The following is a 19,504-nucleotide window of genomic DNA, read 5'->3' on the forward strand; positions in this document are numbered from 1 at the left end:
GGTAAGCCAGACCCTTGCTGAAACACCTTGAAGGAAGACAAGGATCTGTGTAATATATAGATACAAAATCAAGAATGAGCGCTGATGTATCTCCAAACAGCAGCCCGAGGTACACAGAAGGAGCCACCGACTCCCTAAATAGACAATTTATAACAGAAAAGTGTAACTCACAGCGCTAGAAGGATCACATGCAATGGAATGCCAGCATACATGGATAGCTGTAACACATAAAATAATACACACATAGAGCAGTACAGTCCCAACAGATGGATGAATGTCAGAAATGTCTTCCAGTGATAAACCCCTCTTCCAATAGTGATCTATGTGGCCAACTAATGTAAATAAGTAACGATGTGGGATATATCTGTATGGAAGATAACTTTGGAGTCACCGCCAGATGGTTTTTGATGTGCTGTACCCAAAGAAAGTATCTTGTAAGCTTACACCCTGCGGGGGATCCCTTCACGTGGTTATTTACATTAGTTGGCCACATAGATCACTATTGGAAGAGGGATTTATCACTGGAAGACATTTCTGACATTCATCCATCTGTTGGGACTGTACTGCTCTATGTGTGTATTATTTTATGTGTTACAGCTATCCATGTATGCTGGCATTCCATTGCATGTGATCCTTCTAGCGCTGTGAGTTACACTTTTCTCTCATAAAGGATCTGTGTAATAGTTGCGGATGGATTGAATTTAGAGCCACATAATGTGATAAACTTCTACCAGATTCTGTAAGAGATTACTGAAAAATTCTTCGTTTTTGTCTGTAACAGAGTGCAGATTACATGTTCTGGGACTCGCCTCCATTAAAGTTATTCGCTCTGGATTTGGATGAAGAATTGGGCCATGGTGGAGATCTGTCTGTAAAGGTAGAGGCCAAGACTGCTGCTGCATCTATCAGGTTACAGGGATCCACGGATGGCAAGGCCCAAACGGAAGGATTGATATTACTTCCACCTTCTCTTTTCAGATCGTTTTTTAGAATGCAAGTGACGAGTGGAAATGGAGGGAAGGTATATCTGTGGTATATGGAGACTACGGCGTCCTGTTGTCCGAGAATATCCTGAGACACTTTCCTTAGATGATGAAAGTGCTAAATTGCTATCCACACTGCTCTTTTCCAAAACATTTACGTGAAGACTTTTCTCACTTTGTGATCATGTGCCCTGTGCCATTTGGCCCCAAAGTTGGTCTCCCCAGCCTGTGACACTCTTGTGAGTAACATCCATTCCGGCTCCAAAAGGGACATTACACTTATCTTTAACTTTGGACTTTGCCACCAACTTAGAGACTTCCTGATGGCTTTTGAAAGGGTGATGGCATGACTCAAAGAAGTATGTTTGTGATCCCAATATTTTTTTTTTGACGTTCCAATTGGAGATTTCGCTTGTGCCATCTTGCCCAAGAGATCATTCTTTATGGTGGAGGAAAACCTTTCCAATACCTGAAGTCCCTTTCTTATTGGCATTTGATGATAAGTCTGCAACTGACGTGTCAGGGACTGGATCTTGAAATCCTTTTCGTCTAACAGAAACACTTTGTTCTGCACAGTGTTTAGCTGGACCCCCAGAAACTGTATTTGTTGTGATGGGATGAGATGACATTTTGCCCTTTTTGCAATCCAGCCATGTCCTTGTAAAAAGGATATCACTTGACCTGACAATGTGCTCTGAACTCCCCACCACAAGAATGACTTCCAGATAGGACCAAATCCTGACTTCTCGTTTCCTCAAATCTGCCATCAGAGCAACCAGCACCTAGGTAAAGTTCTCAGGGATGTCACCAGTCCGAAGGGCAGGCAGATGCAACTGAAAGTGCTGGCCCAAGATCCACAACCTGAGGAATTTCCCATCATTAACTACAACAGGGATATGACAATAGGCATCCTGAAGGTCTTTGAACATGAGAAAATCCCCCTCGTTGATGGCCACAAGGATGAAATTCACAGACTAGATGCAAAAATGCGTTATGGACAAACTTTTTTAGCCTCTTCAAATCAAGAACTATATGAAAAGATCCTGTGACTTTCTGAAAAGGAAGTCTGGAATAGAAACCTGTGCCTTCCTAACCTGCAGGAAGAAATAATCTGCATGAGTCTCTCTTAAGGATTGCAGACTGTTTTGTAAGGCTACCAATTCTATCATGGTTGTCGGAGTCTTGGACCGAACAAAAGTTCCCTCTGGGATTCCGATGAAACCCTATCCTGTACCCATTTCTTACAATTTCCAACACCTACTGATCTGTGATCGTTTAATAGATCAGGGCTGATCTCGACACTAGCCATTATGGGGTCTTCTGCTCTGACCTCCCGTCTTTGGGCCTAAATGGACTCTTTGGATGTAGAAGGCATATTGTTTCACTAGCTCATAACTTATCACCCGTTTGATTTTCCTATCCATGGAATCTCTCAGGTGACCCCCATCTTCAATAAGGATAATAGTTCAAAATGACATACTTAGCCATGGATGTATCTACTTTTGGGACCAAGCTTCACTTCTGAGCTTCCTTATCACTGAATGGATGTTTTAATCTCTTCAAGTTAGACTGGCGCTTGTCTATCTGTGCATATTCTTTATCAATAAGTTCCTTCACCACCTGATTGATGTATAGTGGAAAACTCTACCCTTTATATTGCGATCTTCAATAAGGGATTTATGACTCTCTGTAGCAGATGGTTCCATCCATAACCATAGATTTGTATATGTGCTTAAGCAAAATCTCCACATTGTCTAAAATAAACATCCTGGTTGACTCTTTGATCTCCCCAGACAAATTATTAAGGAAACCCTGTTCCGATTGTATATCTCTAAATGTATGCTTGTCTGAGGCCTTGTTCTCTTTAACCCTTTTATGGTACAGAGATCTTATGTAGTCACAAGAAAGTCTTTCATCCAGGCTATAAGCTCTTTATATTGCTTAAGGGGCTGAGTTTTTCCCTGGTACTGAGAACCACATGTGCAAAAGATTCCTTCAGACTCGAGCGATAAAGGCTTATCACAGGCTCCACAAACTTTATGCTATTTTATCATGCTGTTTTGCTCCACATGCTCTACAAGAGTACTGAAGAGACCTGACATAAATAACTACTCTGAATATGCACACAGACTAAAGCAACACCAACTTACAGTCATGGCCGAAAGTTTTGAGAATGACACAAATATTTTTCACAAAGTCTGCTGCCTCCATTTTATGATGGCAATTTGCATATACTCCAGAATGTTATGAAGAGTGATCATATAAATTGAAATTAATTTCAAAGTCCCTCTTTGCCATGACAATGAACTTTATCCCAAAAACAACATTTCCATTGCATTTTAGCCCTGCCACAAAAAGGACCAGCTGACATCAAGTCAGTGATTCTCTCGTTAACACAGGTGAGCGTGTTGACGAGGACAAGGCTGGAGATCACTCTGTCATGCTGATTGATTTAGAATAACAGACTGGAAGCTTTAAAAGGAGAGTGGTGCTTGAAATAATTATTCTTCCTCTGTTAACCATGGTTACATGCAAGGAAACATGTGCAGTCATCCTTTGCAAGAAAGAGGGCTTCACAGGCAAGGATATTACTGCTAGTAAGATTGCACCTAAATCAACCATTTATCGGATCATCAAGAACTTCAAGGAGAGAGGTTCAATAGTTGTGACGAAGGCTTCAGAGCGCCCAAGAAGGTACAGCAAGCGCCAGGATCATCTCCTAAAGTTGATTCAGCTGTGGGATCGGGGCACCACCAGTGCAGAGCTTGCTCAGGAATAGCAGCAGATAGGTGCGAGTGCATATGCACACACACAGTGAAGCAAAGTTTTTTGGAGGATGGCCTGGTGTCAAGAAGGCCAGCAAAGAAGCAACTTCTCTCCAGGATAAACATCAGGGACAGACTGATATTCTGCAAAAGGTACATGGAGTGGACTGCTGAGGAATGGGGTAAAGTCATTTTCTCTGATGAATCCCCTTTCAAATTGTTTGGGGCATCTGAAAACGCTTATCCAGAGAAGGAAAGGTGAGTGCTACCAACAGTCCTGTGTCATGCCAACAGTAAAGCATCCTGAGACCATTTATGTGTGGGGTTGCTTCTCAGCTAAGGGAGTGGGCTCACTCACAATTTTGCTAAGAACACAGCCATGAATAAAGAATGGTACCAAAACATCCTCCAAGAGCAACTTCTCTCAACCATCCAAGAACAGTTTGGTGACAAACAATGCCTTTTCCAGTATGATGGAGCACCTTGCCATAAGGTAAAAGGGATAACTGAGCGGCTCGGGGATAAAAACATCTAAATTTTGGGTCCATGGCCAAGAAACTCCCTAGATCTTATTCCCATTGAGAACTTGTGGTTAATCCTCAAGAGATGGGTGGACAAACAAAAACCCACAAATTCTGACAAACTCCAAGCATTGATTAGGCAAGAATGGGCGGCCATCAGTCAGTATGTGGCCCAGAAGTTGATTGACAGCATGCCAGGGCGAATTGCAGAGGTCTTAAAAAAGAAGGGTAAACACTGCAAATATTGACTCTTTGCATAAACTTAATGTAATTGTCACTTATGAAATACTAGTAATTTTACTTCAGTATACCATAGCAACATCTGCCAAAAAAGGTCTAACACTGAAGCAGCAAACTTTGTGAAATAAAATACTTCTGTCATTCTCAAAACTTTTGGCCATGACTGTACGTGCTTACCTAGTCAGGGTGCCCTTCGCTGTTTGGGGTCTAACTCTTGCTCCATTTTGCTGCCAGCTCCACCAGATCTGCAACTGGAAAGGGAACCTATCCATTCTACTGGATGCCATGGATGACTAAAGGGGAAAACTGAATACCTATTCTACAGTGAATTCTAGCATTAGACATGATCTTTCTGTTTATCAAAGATAATTATTCTGTCAGATAAAAGGACATTATACAAAAAGATAAAATGCATTTAGCTATATCTCTGTGACAAATATGTTAATTAAAAACCTCCTTTTTATCACAAAAACCAACGTGTGCGAGAATAAACAAATATCTTTGCTTTATGAGCAGCAGCTGAAAAGCAGGTTTCTTCAATATAAAAGCCATATTAATCATATCCAAGTAAATATACAAGTTAATATCAGAAATGTATTCAATGATTTATGAAGTTGATTTTTAAACATGGCTTCCTACTCATCTACTGTGTTTAAGCATTAGCATAACTTGCCTAGAAGTCTAAAGAGAAGCTGCTTAGTAGCAACTTGATAGTTAAATATGTTGATTCCTTGGTTGTTGTTGACTCCAAGCCTGGCACCGGATTTCACAATGGCTCTGCAAAGGTTAGCATTCCCTTTCATGTACGCCAAGAGAAGTACTGTAAAGACATATTATACAGCTCTTGTGAGTGATACACATCGTACTGGAAACTCAATACTAAAAGATCAGCCTAGACAAGTGTATTTACTAAAATGTGAATTAAAAACAAACACTCACACAAGTCTGCGCATTAACATAGAAAGTTTAATAAACACAAACTAAAACATGCAGCAATGAGATGGGTGTAAAATACAACGTATTATATCCATTACATACAAACAAAGACACTCCATATCTTTCGGATAGTGTATGAAAAAAAATATGCTATAGGTCAAAACTGAGACTGAAGTCTATTAAGCTGCTGTGATATCACTAGTCCTCCTCCTATAATTCTACCAAGCTATACAATGAATTGCAATGCAATTAATAACATGTCACTTATTTCAAGTATATTTTAATATATGTTGATATGGTGCACTGGTGGGTACAATGTGATGGACACTAGAAGTTACACTGGGCACAATGTGTTGGAACGGCTGAATATGCTGGTAACTAGGTAACCGGTGGCTAAAATGTGTTCACTCTACTGGATAGAATATTCAGACAGGTTGTATCTGTGTCAGGGCAAAAACACAAAACAAAACCCTGTCCGTTTGCTGTGAGGAAGGACATTTCAAACTATGTACCTAACCAATATGTGTATATAAGGAACGGCAGAGATCCTGTGCAGTACATGGGAATATACAGATAAGCCTCTTTTTATTATCTTCACGATGCGCAGCTACACACTGGAGTGGGAGTGGTGTGCACTTTGTTGCTTAAAAAGTTAATGCACTATCTCTGGCTTTGTTTGTCTATTTCCTTTTGGGTATTTACTAGGAGACCTACTTCTGATGCTCTGAATATTCGGGGATGAGGTTTCTTGGACATGCTTGAATATATTAAGCTCTGGCACACATATGTTAAGCACTAGGTTTTTTAAGTTTCTGCTACATACTACACTATTGTGCGCCCTATCCTCTTCTCTGCATTATATATATATAATAATTTCCTCATTTGCTGGGCAAGATGCACTATGTGTGTAATAAATATGTAGACAAGGGCACACACACCCACTAATTTGCTTAGTCATGCTCACATGTTGTGGTCACATAATGCACCACTGTTTCGGATCTTTAATATGTGGAGCAGACTATCCACCTGCAGTATGGGTTACTTAATCTACATATATCAGTGGACAGAAATATGGGCTAGATATTTGTAATCTTTTAAAGACTCAAGTATGTCTGTGACAAGAAAAAGAAAACTATGCTCAAATGAAAGCTGTCAGTCAGGTATCATTTTGCGACTAGTTCTAGGAGGACATAATAAATGTTTCCTTTTTGAAGTTGCAAATAGTGAAGTTGTGAAAAATATTAACATTCTTATCACCTGTGTTTCCTTCAGAGTCCGGTTTGTCAAGAGGGTATTCTGACATACATTCCAGGAAGAGTTCAAAAATGGCTGCTGCATTTTCCTTCCCATAATGGCCCAAAATATGCATTGGTGATTGCCCCCTGTCAAATAAAAATCAATTTTCAATGATTATTTAAAAAGGTACTGATAGTTACATTTAACTTTTTATTGCCAGCCCCAAACATATTTTTCTATTTCACAACACATTTAGAATCAATATGTTTTAATAGGTTTTACTGTAACAACTTGTTGATAACTGTTTAATCTCAGCATTTCTCGAACAAAGCTCCAAAGGACAAAACCAGGAATAAAGAAAAACGCTCTCCAATGAGAACAAGAATATTAACAAGGATAACAGTGAACACACAAGAACAAAAAGTGTAAAGAGGGGGTAAATCCAGTATTCCCCCACTGGATTCATATATAAAGATTTAAAGTACAAAAATACTAAAATGGATGAAGACCCTGGATGTAGGTGAATACTACAGCAGGTAATACAAAAATACAATTTTCTCATTCATCCATGGGGAAAGGAAGGTTTAGTCCTAAGCACAGTCCGGGCCTCATGGAAGATGAGAAAAGCAGATCTACAAGACAAAGCCTCCAGCGCCGAAACTCTCCTAGCTGTGGATATAGCCAACAGAAAAGGTAACTATCCAGGTAACGAACTTTAAATCCACCAAATCCATTGGTTCCAAAGGAGGGTGCTACAAGGCCGTCAGCACCAGACTGAGATCCCAAGAAGTTATTAGGTGGATATATGAATGCTGCACACACATCACTCATTGCTCTGAAAGAAAACGGAGCGGACCAAGACCTGAAAGAGCTGAGTTTTAAACCCTCTTTCAGATTGTCCTGCAGGAACAGCAGTAAACAGTCCAACCAAAAATAATAATAATAAGGTGTACAGGTGAGACCGAAGGAAAAGGGCAGATTTTGCTTTTATCAGGAGATCATCTAGGTACGGAATTACCATTACTCATTTTCGTCATAAAAGTGCTTCCATGACCGCCATAAACTTGGTAAATACCCTTGGCGCAGATGCTAGACCAAAGAGTAGGGCCCTGAATTGGTAATTGCAAACCTGAGAAAGTTGTGGTGGCTTTCCTATATAGACATGTGTAGATATGCATGCTTGATATCCAAGGAAGCAAGAAACTCATTCCGTGTCATGGCTTTGATGATGGAGCGAACAGATTTCATCCGAAATGAGCGAGTTTCATATTTAAATGGGGGAAAGAACAGTCCGGCTTTTGAACCAAAAAGAAGTTTGAGTAATAACCCAAACTTCTTTGCTCCCTCGGGACTGAGGCAATAACTCCTGAAAATAATAGAGATTGAATGGCCAGCTGAAAGGCCACTCTCCTGGAAAGGGAGTGGAAAGGAAATGCTGTAGAGGCATTCCCAATAGGCCTAGGATGTAATCTCTGTCCACTATGCCCCATACCCAGGCGTCTGGAGAAGAACAGAGACACTGGTCCCGAAAGAGCAAGAGGCGAGCCCCCACCACAGAAGTTCTGGGCAGGGGAAGAGGTAAATCATGCAGACTGTTTGTCTGCCAGCTTAGGTCCAGGACATCGCCCCATTCAAGCTGCTTAACCCTTTGAAATGCTCCCTGAGGGGCAGAAGACTGACCTCTCGTTGAAGCACCCCAAAATCGAAAGGATTGAAATCTCCGGCCCTTCGACTTAGGAGCAGCAACTGCAAGAAAAGAGCTTTTCCCTCCAGTGGCTTGAGAAATAATTTTGTCTAATGTTGGACCAAATAGCACCAATCCATCATAGGGCTAAGCCTTCAAGGCCTTCTTGAATTCAGCATCCGCCTCTCAAGATCTGAGCCAGAGAGTGTGTCTGGCCACCACTGGCAGGGACGAGGTCTGGGACAACCCCTGACCTGCATCCAGAACAGCATCTCCCAGGTATTCAGCCAGCGGAGACAATTCAGATCTAGGTATCCCAGACTGGATGCCGTCACTGAGAGAGGTGGCCCATTTTTCAACAGCTGTGATCACCCATGCTGCCGCTGCTATAGGGCAAAGTGAAGCACCAGAAGCCAATTAAATGGATTTCAAAATCCCTTCCCATTTCCTATCCGTGTTGTCTCTCAAGGTAGCAGCACTTGGAAGGGGAATGGTAGTGAATTTTGCAAGATGTGCAATTGGACCATCCACACTTGGGTGAGTTTCCCATGGCGCAACCTCCATGTCCGAAAAGAAGAGACGAAACCGTCTCGGAATCTGAATGGGGTTATCAGATTTCAGTGTTGCCTCATCCCAAAATTGGAACAACTGCAGAAGATGGAAAAGAAACTATTTGTTTCTTTCTCCGTTTAAACAGGGAAACCTCTGGAACCATCTATTCTACCTGAGAAATATTAACGGACTATCGGACCGCTAGAATAAGGTGCTCTACCCCCTGCCTACTGGAAAAATCATTTTCCCAGGCTGTCAGGTCCTCGTATTCGAATCGGAGTCTTCTAACTCCTGGCTCTGGGAATGATCCTTGCGTTTTCGCTGTCTACCAAAAGATGATGTCTCCAACATCTTCTCTAGGGAGGAAGATACCCTGGCCAATCCCTGGACTGAGATTCTCAAGTTTTGCATCCAGGGAGGTTCTTGTGACACAACTAATGCGTCGGGCTCTCTGAGATACCTGTCCCAGAATATGGGTATCTATGGATAGAGCCCCTAGGGAATAGGAAAAAAGTCATTAACTACCATCCCAGAGAGTGCAATTTCCCGTCTAAGTCCAGCAATGGACCTTGCCAGTTCTCTGCTCCAGGTTGGCTCCACCAGGTCAGGTGCTCCCCCACCATGTGAACACAGACCCAGATCCTCAGACTCACAAGCAGTGCACCGGGAATCTGGGTCCGACAGTCCACTAGGCAACTTCGCTTGACACCTGGAACAGGTGAAGTACACCACCGAGCTGGCTCTGGCTGCTTTGGGCGCCTGGAACCATAACGTATACACAGAAAAAAAGGGATAAAACACAAAGAAACAAAATTGTAGAAAACAATCTATAATAGAGAGTGATCTAACAGTTTTTTCACACAATATTGCAGTTATCAGTGGCAATAATAATATAAATATATATGTGTGTATTTTAGGTAGTATTCACTATACAGAGAGCGTACAATAACCCAAGGGGAAACAGGTTAGTACTCAACGTAGACCCAGATAGAGTACAATGATAAAATGAGACAAGATTACTCAAGTATCAACGCATCATGAAAGGCAGTGACACAAAGCTACAGCAGTCACAAAAGAACACATGCAGTATAGAGAAAAGTTTCCCCTATGTATTAGAAGAGACCAGGCACCGCAGAGGCTGAGGGAGCAGTGAGGAAATAGCGGGCTTTACTCTGAGAAAATCCAGCAAGAGTGGAGGTGCCACCTTCTAGAGAAGAAGCACCTCTTCTCCATAGCGCTCTCCCCGTCTCACTGTGGAGGCGTTCACAGCGTATAACACAGATAGCTTCAAAAACAGAATCCAATTAAATTAAAATGAATAAAAGAAAAGACTAAACTAAAAAAAATGTCCTACGCCGTTAGCACTTATTAAAAAAACTGACCTCTTCCATCCATGGGGGATAGAGGGTGGGAGAGCAGGCCAGACAAGTTTGTTAGGTTTAGTGGCTTACTCACCACACAGTGCCCTCTATACCCATGGTCAGGAACCCTGCACAGAATCTCTTGGGAACAACACCATCAGATCCACACTACACCAATGGGGAAGAGAGACCCCTGGCACCACAAAGTTCCAGTTTCCGTGATCCTAAGCTGCGACAATACCGCCAGATGCTCCCTAATCCCCACTGGTCAACCAGAGTGAGTTAAAAGACATTTTTTATTATTCATATAGGGATTTTAATACATTATAACATAGGCTGCACGGAAACTTACACATAAGACATTTCCTTTTACACAAAACACCTTCGGGCAATGTAGCAGTACTCACTAAATTAAAATCTGTCCCATTCCATTGGGGTGGAATGGGGACACGGCCACAATAACTTTTTAACTAACCAAGTGAACATTGCAAGTTTTTTCCTGACAAACATGGCCTTTTTTTTACATAATATTGTACTAAATAACTCTTGTTTACATTAGATAAAGAGTGAGGGCGAGAGCAGGAGAGAATTTAACCATGAACCTCCTATTATTTATAGTGATAACAAATGTGTATTTGTTTGTAGTTTGGTCTATTTATGTGGGCTATAATTATTTTTTCAGCTTACTTGTTAGGTTTGTTTTAATCAAGAGTGGAACTATTATTTTATATATGATTATTTTTATTGCTCCAGCATACGTTTAGAACACATGCTCTAAAACTGAGGGAATTTCACAGTGTCTTTGTGGATCATAGACTCGGAAACTCTACCTCATACAGATGGTCTTTGGTGAAAAGTGGTGAAAAACACCAAGGGAATATTCTGTTGGATGCTTTTGTGGCCTTGTCTGCACAAGCACAACTTTCTCTCTCTCTCGGAATAACCTCTACGTTTACAGAATGGACAGCCAAAATACACCACTTAAGATTCCCAATTGATTAATTCAATCCAGCGACCATCACTGATATTCAGGAAATAAAACAATGAAGAACAAAAGCACAGAACACATGTTATATGTGAGCAGTCATAAAGCCTCTAATACCTGTCTAAGAGTAAAAACATCTTCAATGACTGCAAACATTGCTGTAATGCCATTCAATAAATATTAACTGTTTACCTTAAGTTGAGCGGCTCTGCATCAATATTACATTCTGTTAAAAGGCAGCGGATATTATTCAAACGACCGTGCATTACCGCCAGATGAAGAGCTGAGAAACATGGAAAACAGAACAAGGAACAATGTTCTTGTGATGTATATAACTTGATCTGGCATATTGTGTCACTTATTTGAAAACAGTTTAATAACATTTCTTACTTTAGGCAGTAAATCCATAACATTCAAGCAATTTTCACTATGTTGGAAAACTAAGGGTGGCAAGAAAACACTACACACAATTCTTATCACTGCAATTATGTTTGGTTACATGACAGAACATGGTGCTTAAATCTATAAAACTTTGGGGCATATTCAATTAGACGCAATGTTCCTACTAACATTGTAGCTGCGCACTTTTTCCGGTACTACGGTATCTCAACATCGCAGATTTCTCCTCGCTTCCCTATGGGGGGGAAGAAAGAGAAATCCACAATGTTACATGGCCGTGGAGTGCCTTTGCGACAGTTCTGGAGACATTCCGCTGGTAATTGAATATGGCCCTTAGTGTGTTAACAAATGACCCAAAGATAAAAACTCTAACGCATACTATAAGCTATAGTCTCACTAATGCTGTCAGAGTGCAACTTATTGTATGAAACACTAGGATTTCAGTCAATGAAATCTTTATGTGAAATGCCTGCAGTATAATATATATCAGTGCATCCATGATCCTGCTTGTTTCACGTTAATGCACTGACATTTATTCAAACCATGCACAGTAATTTTGGCCAATGCATTGTTCTTTCCTGACACATGAAGGCTTTCAATTCTGTGAAGTGGGTGGAACTCTGGCAAGTGACTGACAGATTTGCACCCATTTACAGTCCATGACATTGTTTTCTCTCCTCGATCTGGGGCAGCACGGTTGCGTAGTGGCTAGCACTTCTGCCTTACAGCACTGGGGTCATGAGTTCAATTCCCAAGCATGACCTTATCTGTGAGGAGTTTGTATGTTCTCCCCGTGTTTGCGTGGTTTCCTCCGGGTTCTCTGGTTTCCTCCCACATTCCAAAAACATACTAGTAGGTTAATTGGCTGCTAACAAATTGACCCTAGTCTCTGTGTGTGTTAGGGGATTTAGACTGTAAGCTCCAATGGGGCAGGGACTCATGTGAGCGAGTTCTCTGTACAGCACTGCTGAATTAGTGGCGCTATATAAATAAACAGTGATGATGATGATGATTATTTGACATTGCTAGTCATCTGCCATTAAAATTGATCTCATCAGACATGCTTGGACTGAGAAACGGAGAGACCGTGAACAATATCCTTCTGTGGAATATTGTGCTGAATCCTGAGACCCAGATGCTCAGCCAATTTCTATTGCTGATGTTCTCACTATGCTTGGCAGAATTTCTGGTAGATGTGTAAACTAGGACAAACCCTTAACTTGTACCAGAAACACATTCAGTTAGGACAAATTCATTTTGATATTCAAGTAACATGATATCTTTCACAACGATGGTCACTCTAGAAGGAAGTCTTAGCTCTACCTAACATTAACATTTTCAGGAACAATTTATCTGAATAAGCAAGACTGGCTGTACAAATGAAAGTAGTATCGAGAGGGAAGTGGAATAACACATTGCTACTGTCAAAAGGAAAGACATCTCAAGTCACTGGAATTTCATGACAAGTTTGTGGCCTGGTACCTTTATATAGTCACATATCTCTACATCCCATATGTAATGTACAGTAGGTTGCATTGATTTTTTTTTTCCTTTTAAACAAAATATATGGTAAGTAAAACAAGACTGCTTTTAATGGTTACCATTATTCCCATTTTCATCTGCGGCTCCAAAATCAACACCGTTCTCCAAGAGTACAGAACAGATAGTGGGCAAGTCTTGTTGTGCTGCTAGGTGAAGGGCGGTCTGACGATGCTTTGTCAATTCATTCACGCTGGCACCTGCGAGAAGCTGCCAGAGCAGATCATTGAAATACATGATCCAGGATATTAAATTTGCAAAATTCAAAGATAATGATCAGTTATGTACTACTACTATTTTTCTGTATAGATTTACAAAAGAGGGTTTCTTGAATATGATTAGGGACACCTCTTTGCTATACCTAAAACACAAGCTACGTAACATAAAAGATTTACAAGCCCCATAATGGCAGAGAACATAGAGAATATAAAATTAGTTTAAGCAGATATTGACATCTCATAAGGTTATTTGTAATTCCTGGTTTTTTTTTAGAAAGCTAGACATGTGTACTGTACATACCAAGTTACGGACAATAATTTCTGATCCTGCCTGTACAGCCAGATGCAGAGGGGTCAACTTGGAGGCATCCTGCACTCTTGAATTGACATTGGCCTGTACACTGATCAGAAATAGCACACTCTCAATGTCAGAATTCTGCACTGCAACATGTAGGAAATTCCTTCCTTTGTTATCCACCTAAGCAAGTGAGAAATAACCTTATCAGCTAACAAAATAACAATCAGTGCAATCTTCAAAGAATCTCAGGAAAGAACAGACATTGCACAAATAATAGTCCACCATTACTGTTAAGTCTAAACCACACATTGGTTTTCGAAAATATTGCAGCATGTGGCCCAAAAAATGAGCATGATGTCCGATAACGACAATTTCTGATGAAAATTGACCTGTCGGGAAAGGGGGTTATCTTCCAATTGCATTAACAAGTTCCAGTTAAGCTGGAAGAGATCCGGCTGCGTGGCTTAAGCTGTATATTTCCAGATCTAGTCCAATATGGCCACTGACAGCAATCCTGTCGCTTGAAGCTTTTAAGTGTAGCTTTAGCAGTGAATATATGACTAAAAACTCTTACCTGCTCAGCTGCTCCCGACTCCCGCTTTAAAATTGCCTCGGCAGCTTTGTTATTTTTGAATGTCATGGCACATGCGAAAGGTGTCATACCCTGTCTGTCCCTCACATTCAGCCTGATATCAGGGTGTGAGATCATTAATTGGATAATTACACGGTGCTGGTTGCTGATGGCAATGTGGATTGGAGTTCTTCCCTCTGCATCCTGGAAAAAAAAAAAAAAAAGATGGGACTTCAATTTACATTAACAGGACATCCATCATGCCTGTCAGGATCCAAACTCACCATGATGCTATAAATCACAAAATCTGGTAATAAAATCAGATTGTATGTGGTCAGTATTAATCACATGAATCTGGTTAACACTGTATGATTGAAGGTATGAATTAATGTAACCTGCTGTTTTATTAAACATTTCATTTATAGGAGATTTACTGTACACTACACACGGATTTTGCTTCAGCTGCCTTTGTAAATTAACCTAATTAATGTTATTTTAGCTCATTCCAAGACCTTTAATCATACCTGTGTATTTACATTGGCACCAAACTCCAGAAGGCACTGAACTACTTCCTCCAACCCCCAACATGCAGCCAAATGCAGAGGTGTCTGTCCATCTCTGGCCTCCTCTTCACCTTCTCCATTTGGTCCAGGTTTTCTAGGGCTATTTACATCACAGCCACTGAAAGACAATTGAGAAAATGTATTACAACGTTCACTCAAAACTATCCTTCGTGCTCGCAGTAAGACACTTCACTGGCATACTTCAAGCACTCCTTACAATATCACACCTCTTCAAAGCATTTACTGACAAAACCTTAACTAGACCCACTTCATACACTTAAAATGGCACAATGTACTCTGATCCAGTTTATGTCGTCACGTTCAAATACTCCTTCAAAGGCATTCTTGCATTTTGAAAGACTTCAATACAGTAGTTATAAAAAAAAAAGCCTCCAACACTGGATTTAATAATAGTTACTTACAACGAAAGTAACATTATTTCAGTGAACTTTCTATGACCATATACTAAAAAAAATAACCAATAAAGCAGCTACCTGCGAATAAGGAAACAAGCCACCAGCTCTTTGTTCTCATCAATAGCGCGGTGTAGAAGAGTCTGTAGGCATCCGCTTGGACCAGGCCCCCAAAATGTTGCATCACATCCATGTCTTACCTGAAGACAAAAAAAATATACTACAATCAGTAGGGAACAGAGTCTGCATTAGGAACAGAGTCTGCATTAGGAACAGAGTCTGCATTAGGAACAGAGTCTGCATTAGGATCAGTGAAACGTCTTGACATCATTAAGGAGCTTGCAAGTAACATATTATAAAAAAAAAGAATAAAATAAAAAGCTGGTAAGTGGCCAATCCATGCCGACTGCCCTACCAAATCAGCTTGAACCCAAGACATAAAACAGATTGAATCAATGGTGTTTTGTAGAAGTAATGTGCCTAACACATTTTCCTCTTGTAAAAAAAAAAGTTTAAAAAAAATAAGCGTCACAAGCTGTAGTGATGCTGACCTAATGTTATTTTAGGTCACATAAGAACCTGTTACTATTTTGTGGCAATCACCCAGCACTTACTGGGTGATTAAACTTATATACTTAGAACTGAATATCAGTTGTCCAATCATTTTAAAGGTGGAAACAATTTAGTGCACATGCCAATTTAATGCCCCCCTAACTATATTTTTATGATGTCTCCTACATAACTGAGCTAAATCTAAGTTACTCTGCACTAGTGTATAAAATACTGTGAACCTGAGCATTAACAACATGTTTATTCTTTATGATGGAAGTAAATTTTTCATGAGCCTAGAAGGAAAATAAATTTAAATGTGAAAATATAGCTATATTCTTACCAGTGTGGATGCAATATCCTCCAGCTCATGCTCCAGTGCAAGCCAAAGCGGGGGATTTCCCTGGTCATCAGTAACCGACATATCTGCCCCTCGTGTGCAAATAGCATCCACCACTAAGGGAAGCTGGTTTTTAATGGCTAACTGTAGGGCAGTCTCCCCATCCTGGGTCCTAAAACACATACGTTATTATCAATCTCTTTGGACAAAGTATTTTATATTGTTCCTTATCGCCAACAGAGCATATACAAAAGTGCAGTAATGTTATTATAGAGGATGCCGGTTGCAATCTCTGATTTGTTTTTCCTTTCAAAATGGTATAAAATACTCAGGAAACCCTCAGTTGGAAACTGATGATGGCCGATAATAACAAATGAACAAAATAATTGTTATAAGAAATATAAATGACAAAAGGAAAATATATATATGTTGTATTACTATATGAAAGCAGAAATGCACTTATATACAACTAGTTTTACAAAACTGCAATTGGATTTGCATGGATTAATGGGACGGTAACAAATGGTAACGAACACAAACAATATCAACTAGGATGTGACGATGAGTATTTGATCGGATGGGTCGCCAGTTAAGTAATTATTTCATTACATAAGGACCTAATTATAGTTAATGTCCTGGTTTGCAAATGATTGTTATTCATTTTTCTATTGTCTTTTGACATAAAAAAGCCAAATATAGCTTCTATCCTATTTAATTAAAATCTGTAGATTAAATTAGAAAAAATACGATTAAGAGGTCAAACATATTTCTCTGTCCCTCATTTACTACATAGAACATGGCAGCCAGGAGTACGGGTCATGTTTACACTGTTACAACTATATCTGCAGACAGAAATTAGTGCTGCAGAGAAGCTGCTAAGTATACATCTTGTTTTCAGCAAAAAGGAAACAGAAAATGCAAATCTGGGTATAAATGGGAGTATATGATCTAAAAATACCCCCACAAATTTGCTTTTAACCAAAAAGGTGAGTTCTTTAACTGTGCCTCTTGTGGTTAATTGTGTTGCCGCAGTAAGACTAAATAGTTATGTACTATTACCACCTCTAACTCTGCTCCTTCTAGCTGTATAGACTTTTACATCACATTACATATGGCAGACAGGAAACATACCTGATATTTATATCTGCTTGGTGTTCCAGCAGGAAAAGGGCACTCTTACTATCCTGTCTTCGAATTGCCATGTGCAGCAGGGTCTGTCCATCGGACATGGTGTCATTGATGGATGCTCCTGACCCAAGGAGTTGTGCAGCAATGATGTGCATGCCTAGAAAAAAAGCCATATCTGTTCATGTGACCATTTAAAAAATAGACCTCTATTTATGTGTTTTAGTTGCTATTTATATAACCACATTTCCTTTAAATTATCATTTTCCATCTGTTCATACTGTTTTTTCCCACATTCAAAAGGAAAAGTAATGTAAGTGTAACACTGGAGATGCTCATAACAGATCCATTCACTTATTCTTCCCATTCATTTCCCTCTCATGTCAAACTAACTTACAATGTCTCAATGCTCGTGGTGACTATAACAAATCCATTTTGGTTTCATGCTAACATTCCTATGATCTACATCTATCTGTGCACTGGTTCTATGCACTGTAACAACATACATATACGGGGGGGGGCAATATAGCTATTTGAAGACATATGGAAATGTATTCAGTGGTATTACAAGTGCTTATTATCCTCTTTCTTACCGGTCCATAAAGCCAGCGCTAATACAGTTTGCTCTCTCGAGTCCTTCAGGCTGAAGTCGGGAATTATCTGAAGATTATTTGTTGCATGTAGAGCATTGGCTTTACGAGAGAAGATATAAATAAAAAGTTGAGCAAGTCATAATTAAACACTAAGAAACTATAGTTATAGTTGGCAATAGTCTGATGAGACATGTAAAAGGAATTTCTTGTTGCCATCATTAGGAGGAGCTCTCACCTTTCTGTTCCAATATGACAGTCACAACATCAGGGTGGTTGTAGGCTATTGCCATGTGCAGTGGGGTTTGTAAATAGGCGCTGGATGATGGGCTGGTATCTGTGGACCCTTTAGGAGCAGGGAGGGTCTGTGTCTGGATGTTTGGATTGGCCCCCTGCTGTAACAGTTCTGCGGTAAGGTTGGGAAGCCCATGTCGGCATGCTGTGTGCAATGGCGTCTCCCCCTAGAATGAGTTCACCATAGAGCTGCCATTAATACAATTTGCAGTCAGAAAGCATACAAGCCCCATTATTAAACTCTGGTATGTAGTAAGTTCTAAATTACACTCATAACAAATTAAGGCAATGTAGTTGCCATAGAGGCACAGAGAAGGGCAAAACTAACAGTGGCATCATATAGCACTTTAGGCATGTATTCCATCACCGCCAAACAAAAACACACACAATTGTACCAAGTTCAATACTTTATTTCATTCATTGTATTAAACAATGGTCACACAGTTCATTGCTAGGAAGTCAATGAAAATGTAGTATTACAAAAGGGAAACCATAATAACAATATGTATAGTAGCAAGTAAAGAGTTCAAAAGATGGGAGGATCTATTACTATCAACATACAAATATTGCTTAGTGTGAATCTATGAATGAATGAATATGAATATATATATATATATATATATATAATCTTTCAAGCACCTCAATCCAACAATGTAATGCCCTTATTTACACTCTAGTCTCACTATATGCACCACTTACTTTCTGATAACACACTTAAATGAAACGCATCATGTCTCAAGAATAAACTGCATGCATCCTGTGATGCAAGTGCACACAGGCACCATTTTTAGTTAAACTATTATTTTGCTTTTTTAGGTCAGACAGTGGAAATAAAAGTTATTTACTCATATTCAGTACCAACTGTTGTACTCGATAGGTTTATCTAAATAGAACTTACCCATTTATTTTTATGATTGACTTTTGCTCCGTGGGTTGCCAGGAACAGAGAGGCTGCCTCATTCCCTGCTCCAGCAGCTCTTTGTAACAAACAGTTCCCTAGTAAGAAAGCAAATAAAAGTTTTATTTAATTAGCCCTTAATAGAGATGACAGAAAGCCCAACAACCATTTCAATCCACAACATACGATCTTTGTCATGGGTTATACACAACAGAAACACTATGTTATATAAAGTCAAAGTAGCACTAAAATAAGAGGATTGACTCAACAGTCTAGAAATATAATAAAAAGGACACTTAATTAATGAAAAACATTATAACTATAATTATTGGTGTAACTGAAAAGCCCCAAGGACAGGAACCAGAATCAAAACGGAACCAGCCAAACAGAAGAGTACAAGTGGAGGGAACACAAGAGAAACGGATTTATCTCAAGTATAAAAAT

The 19,504-nt window shown here is 39.9% G+C and overlaps 1 protein-coding gene across 1 annotated transcript in view; it reads right to left on the reverse strand.

Moving 5' to 3' along the window:
* The window catches only part of ANKFY1 (ankyrin repeat and FYVE domain containing 1), a 48,477-nt gene that overhangs the window by 2,592 nt on the left and 26,381 nt on the right, over positions 1-19,504 (reverse strand). The window contains exons 11-23 of the mRNA XM_075194975.1: positions 19,061-19,158; positions 18,107-18,329; positions 17,872-17,970; positions 17,285-17,438; positions 16,157-16,325; positions 15,346-15,464; positions 14,813-14,969; positions 14,292-14,492; positions 13,721-13,897; positions 13,264-13,411; positions 11,456-11,546; positions 6,703-6,827; positions 5,183-5,329 (exon numbers count right to left, since the gene is read on the reverse strand). Of these exons, the coding sequence (XP_075051076.1) occupies positions 5,183-5,329; positions 6,703-6,827; positions 11,456-11,546; positions 13,264-13,411; positions 13,721-13,897; positions 14,292-14,492; positions 14,813-14,969; positions 15,346-15,464; positions 16,157-16,325; positions 17,285-17,438; positions 17,872-17,970; positions 18,107-18,329; positions 19,061-19,158 (1,908 nt within the window). The remainder of the gene's footprint in view (positions 1-5,182; positions 5,330-6,702; positions 6,828-11,455; positions 11,547-13,263; positions 13,412-13,720; positions 13,898-14,291; positions 14,493-14,812; positions 14,970-15,345; positions 15,465-16,156; positions 16,326-17,284; positions 17,439-17,871; positions 17,971-18,106; positions 18,330-19,060; positions 19,159-19,504) is intronic.

Source organism: Mixophyes fleayi, chromosome 2 (genome assembly GCF_038048845.1).
Source record: "Mixophyes fleayi isolate aMixFle1 chromosome 2, aMixFle1.hap1, whole genome shotgun sequence".
Classification (NCBI taxonomy): Eukaryota; Metazoa; Chordata; class Amphibia; order Anura; family Limnodynastidae; genus Mixophyes; species Mixophyes fleayi.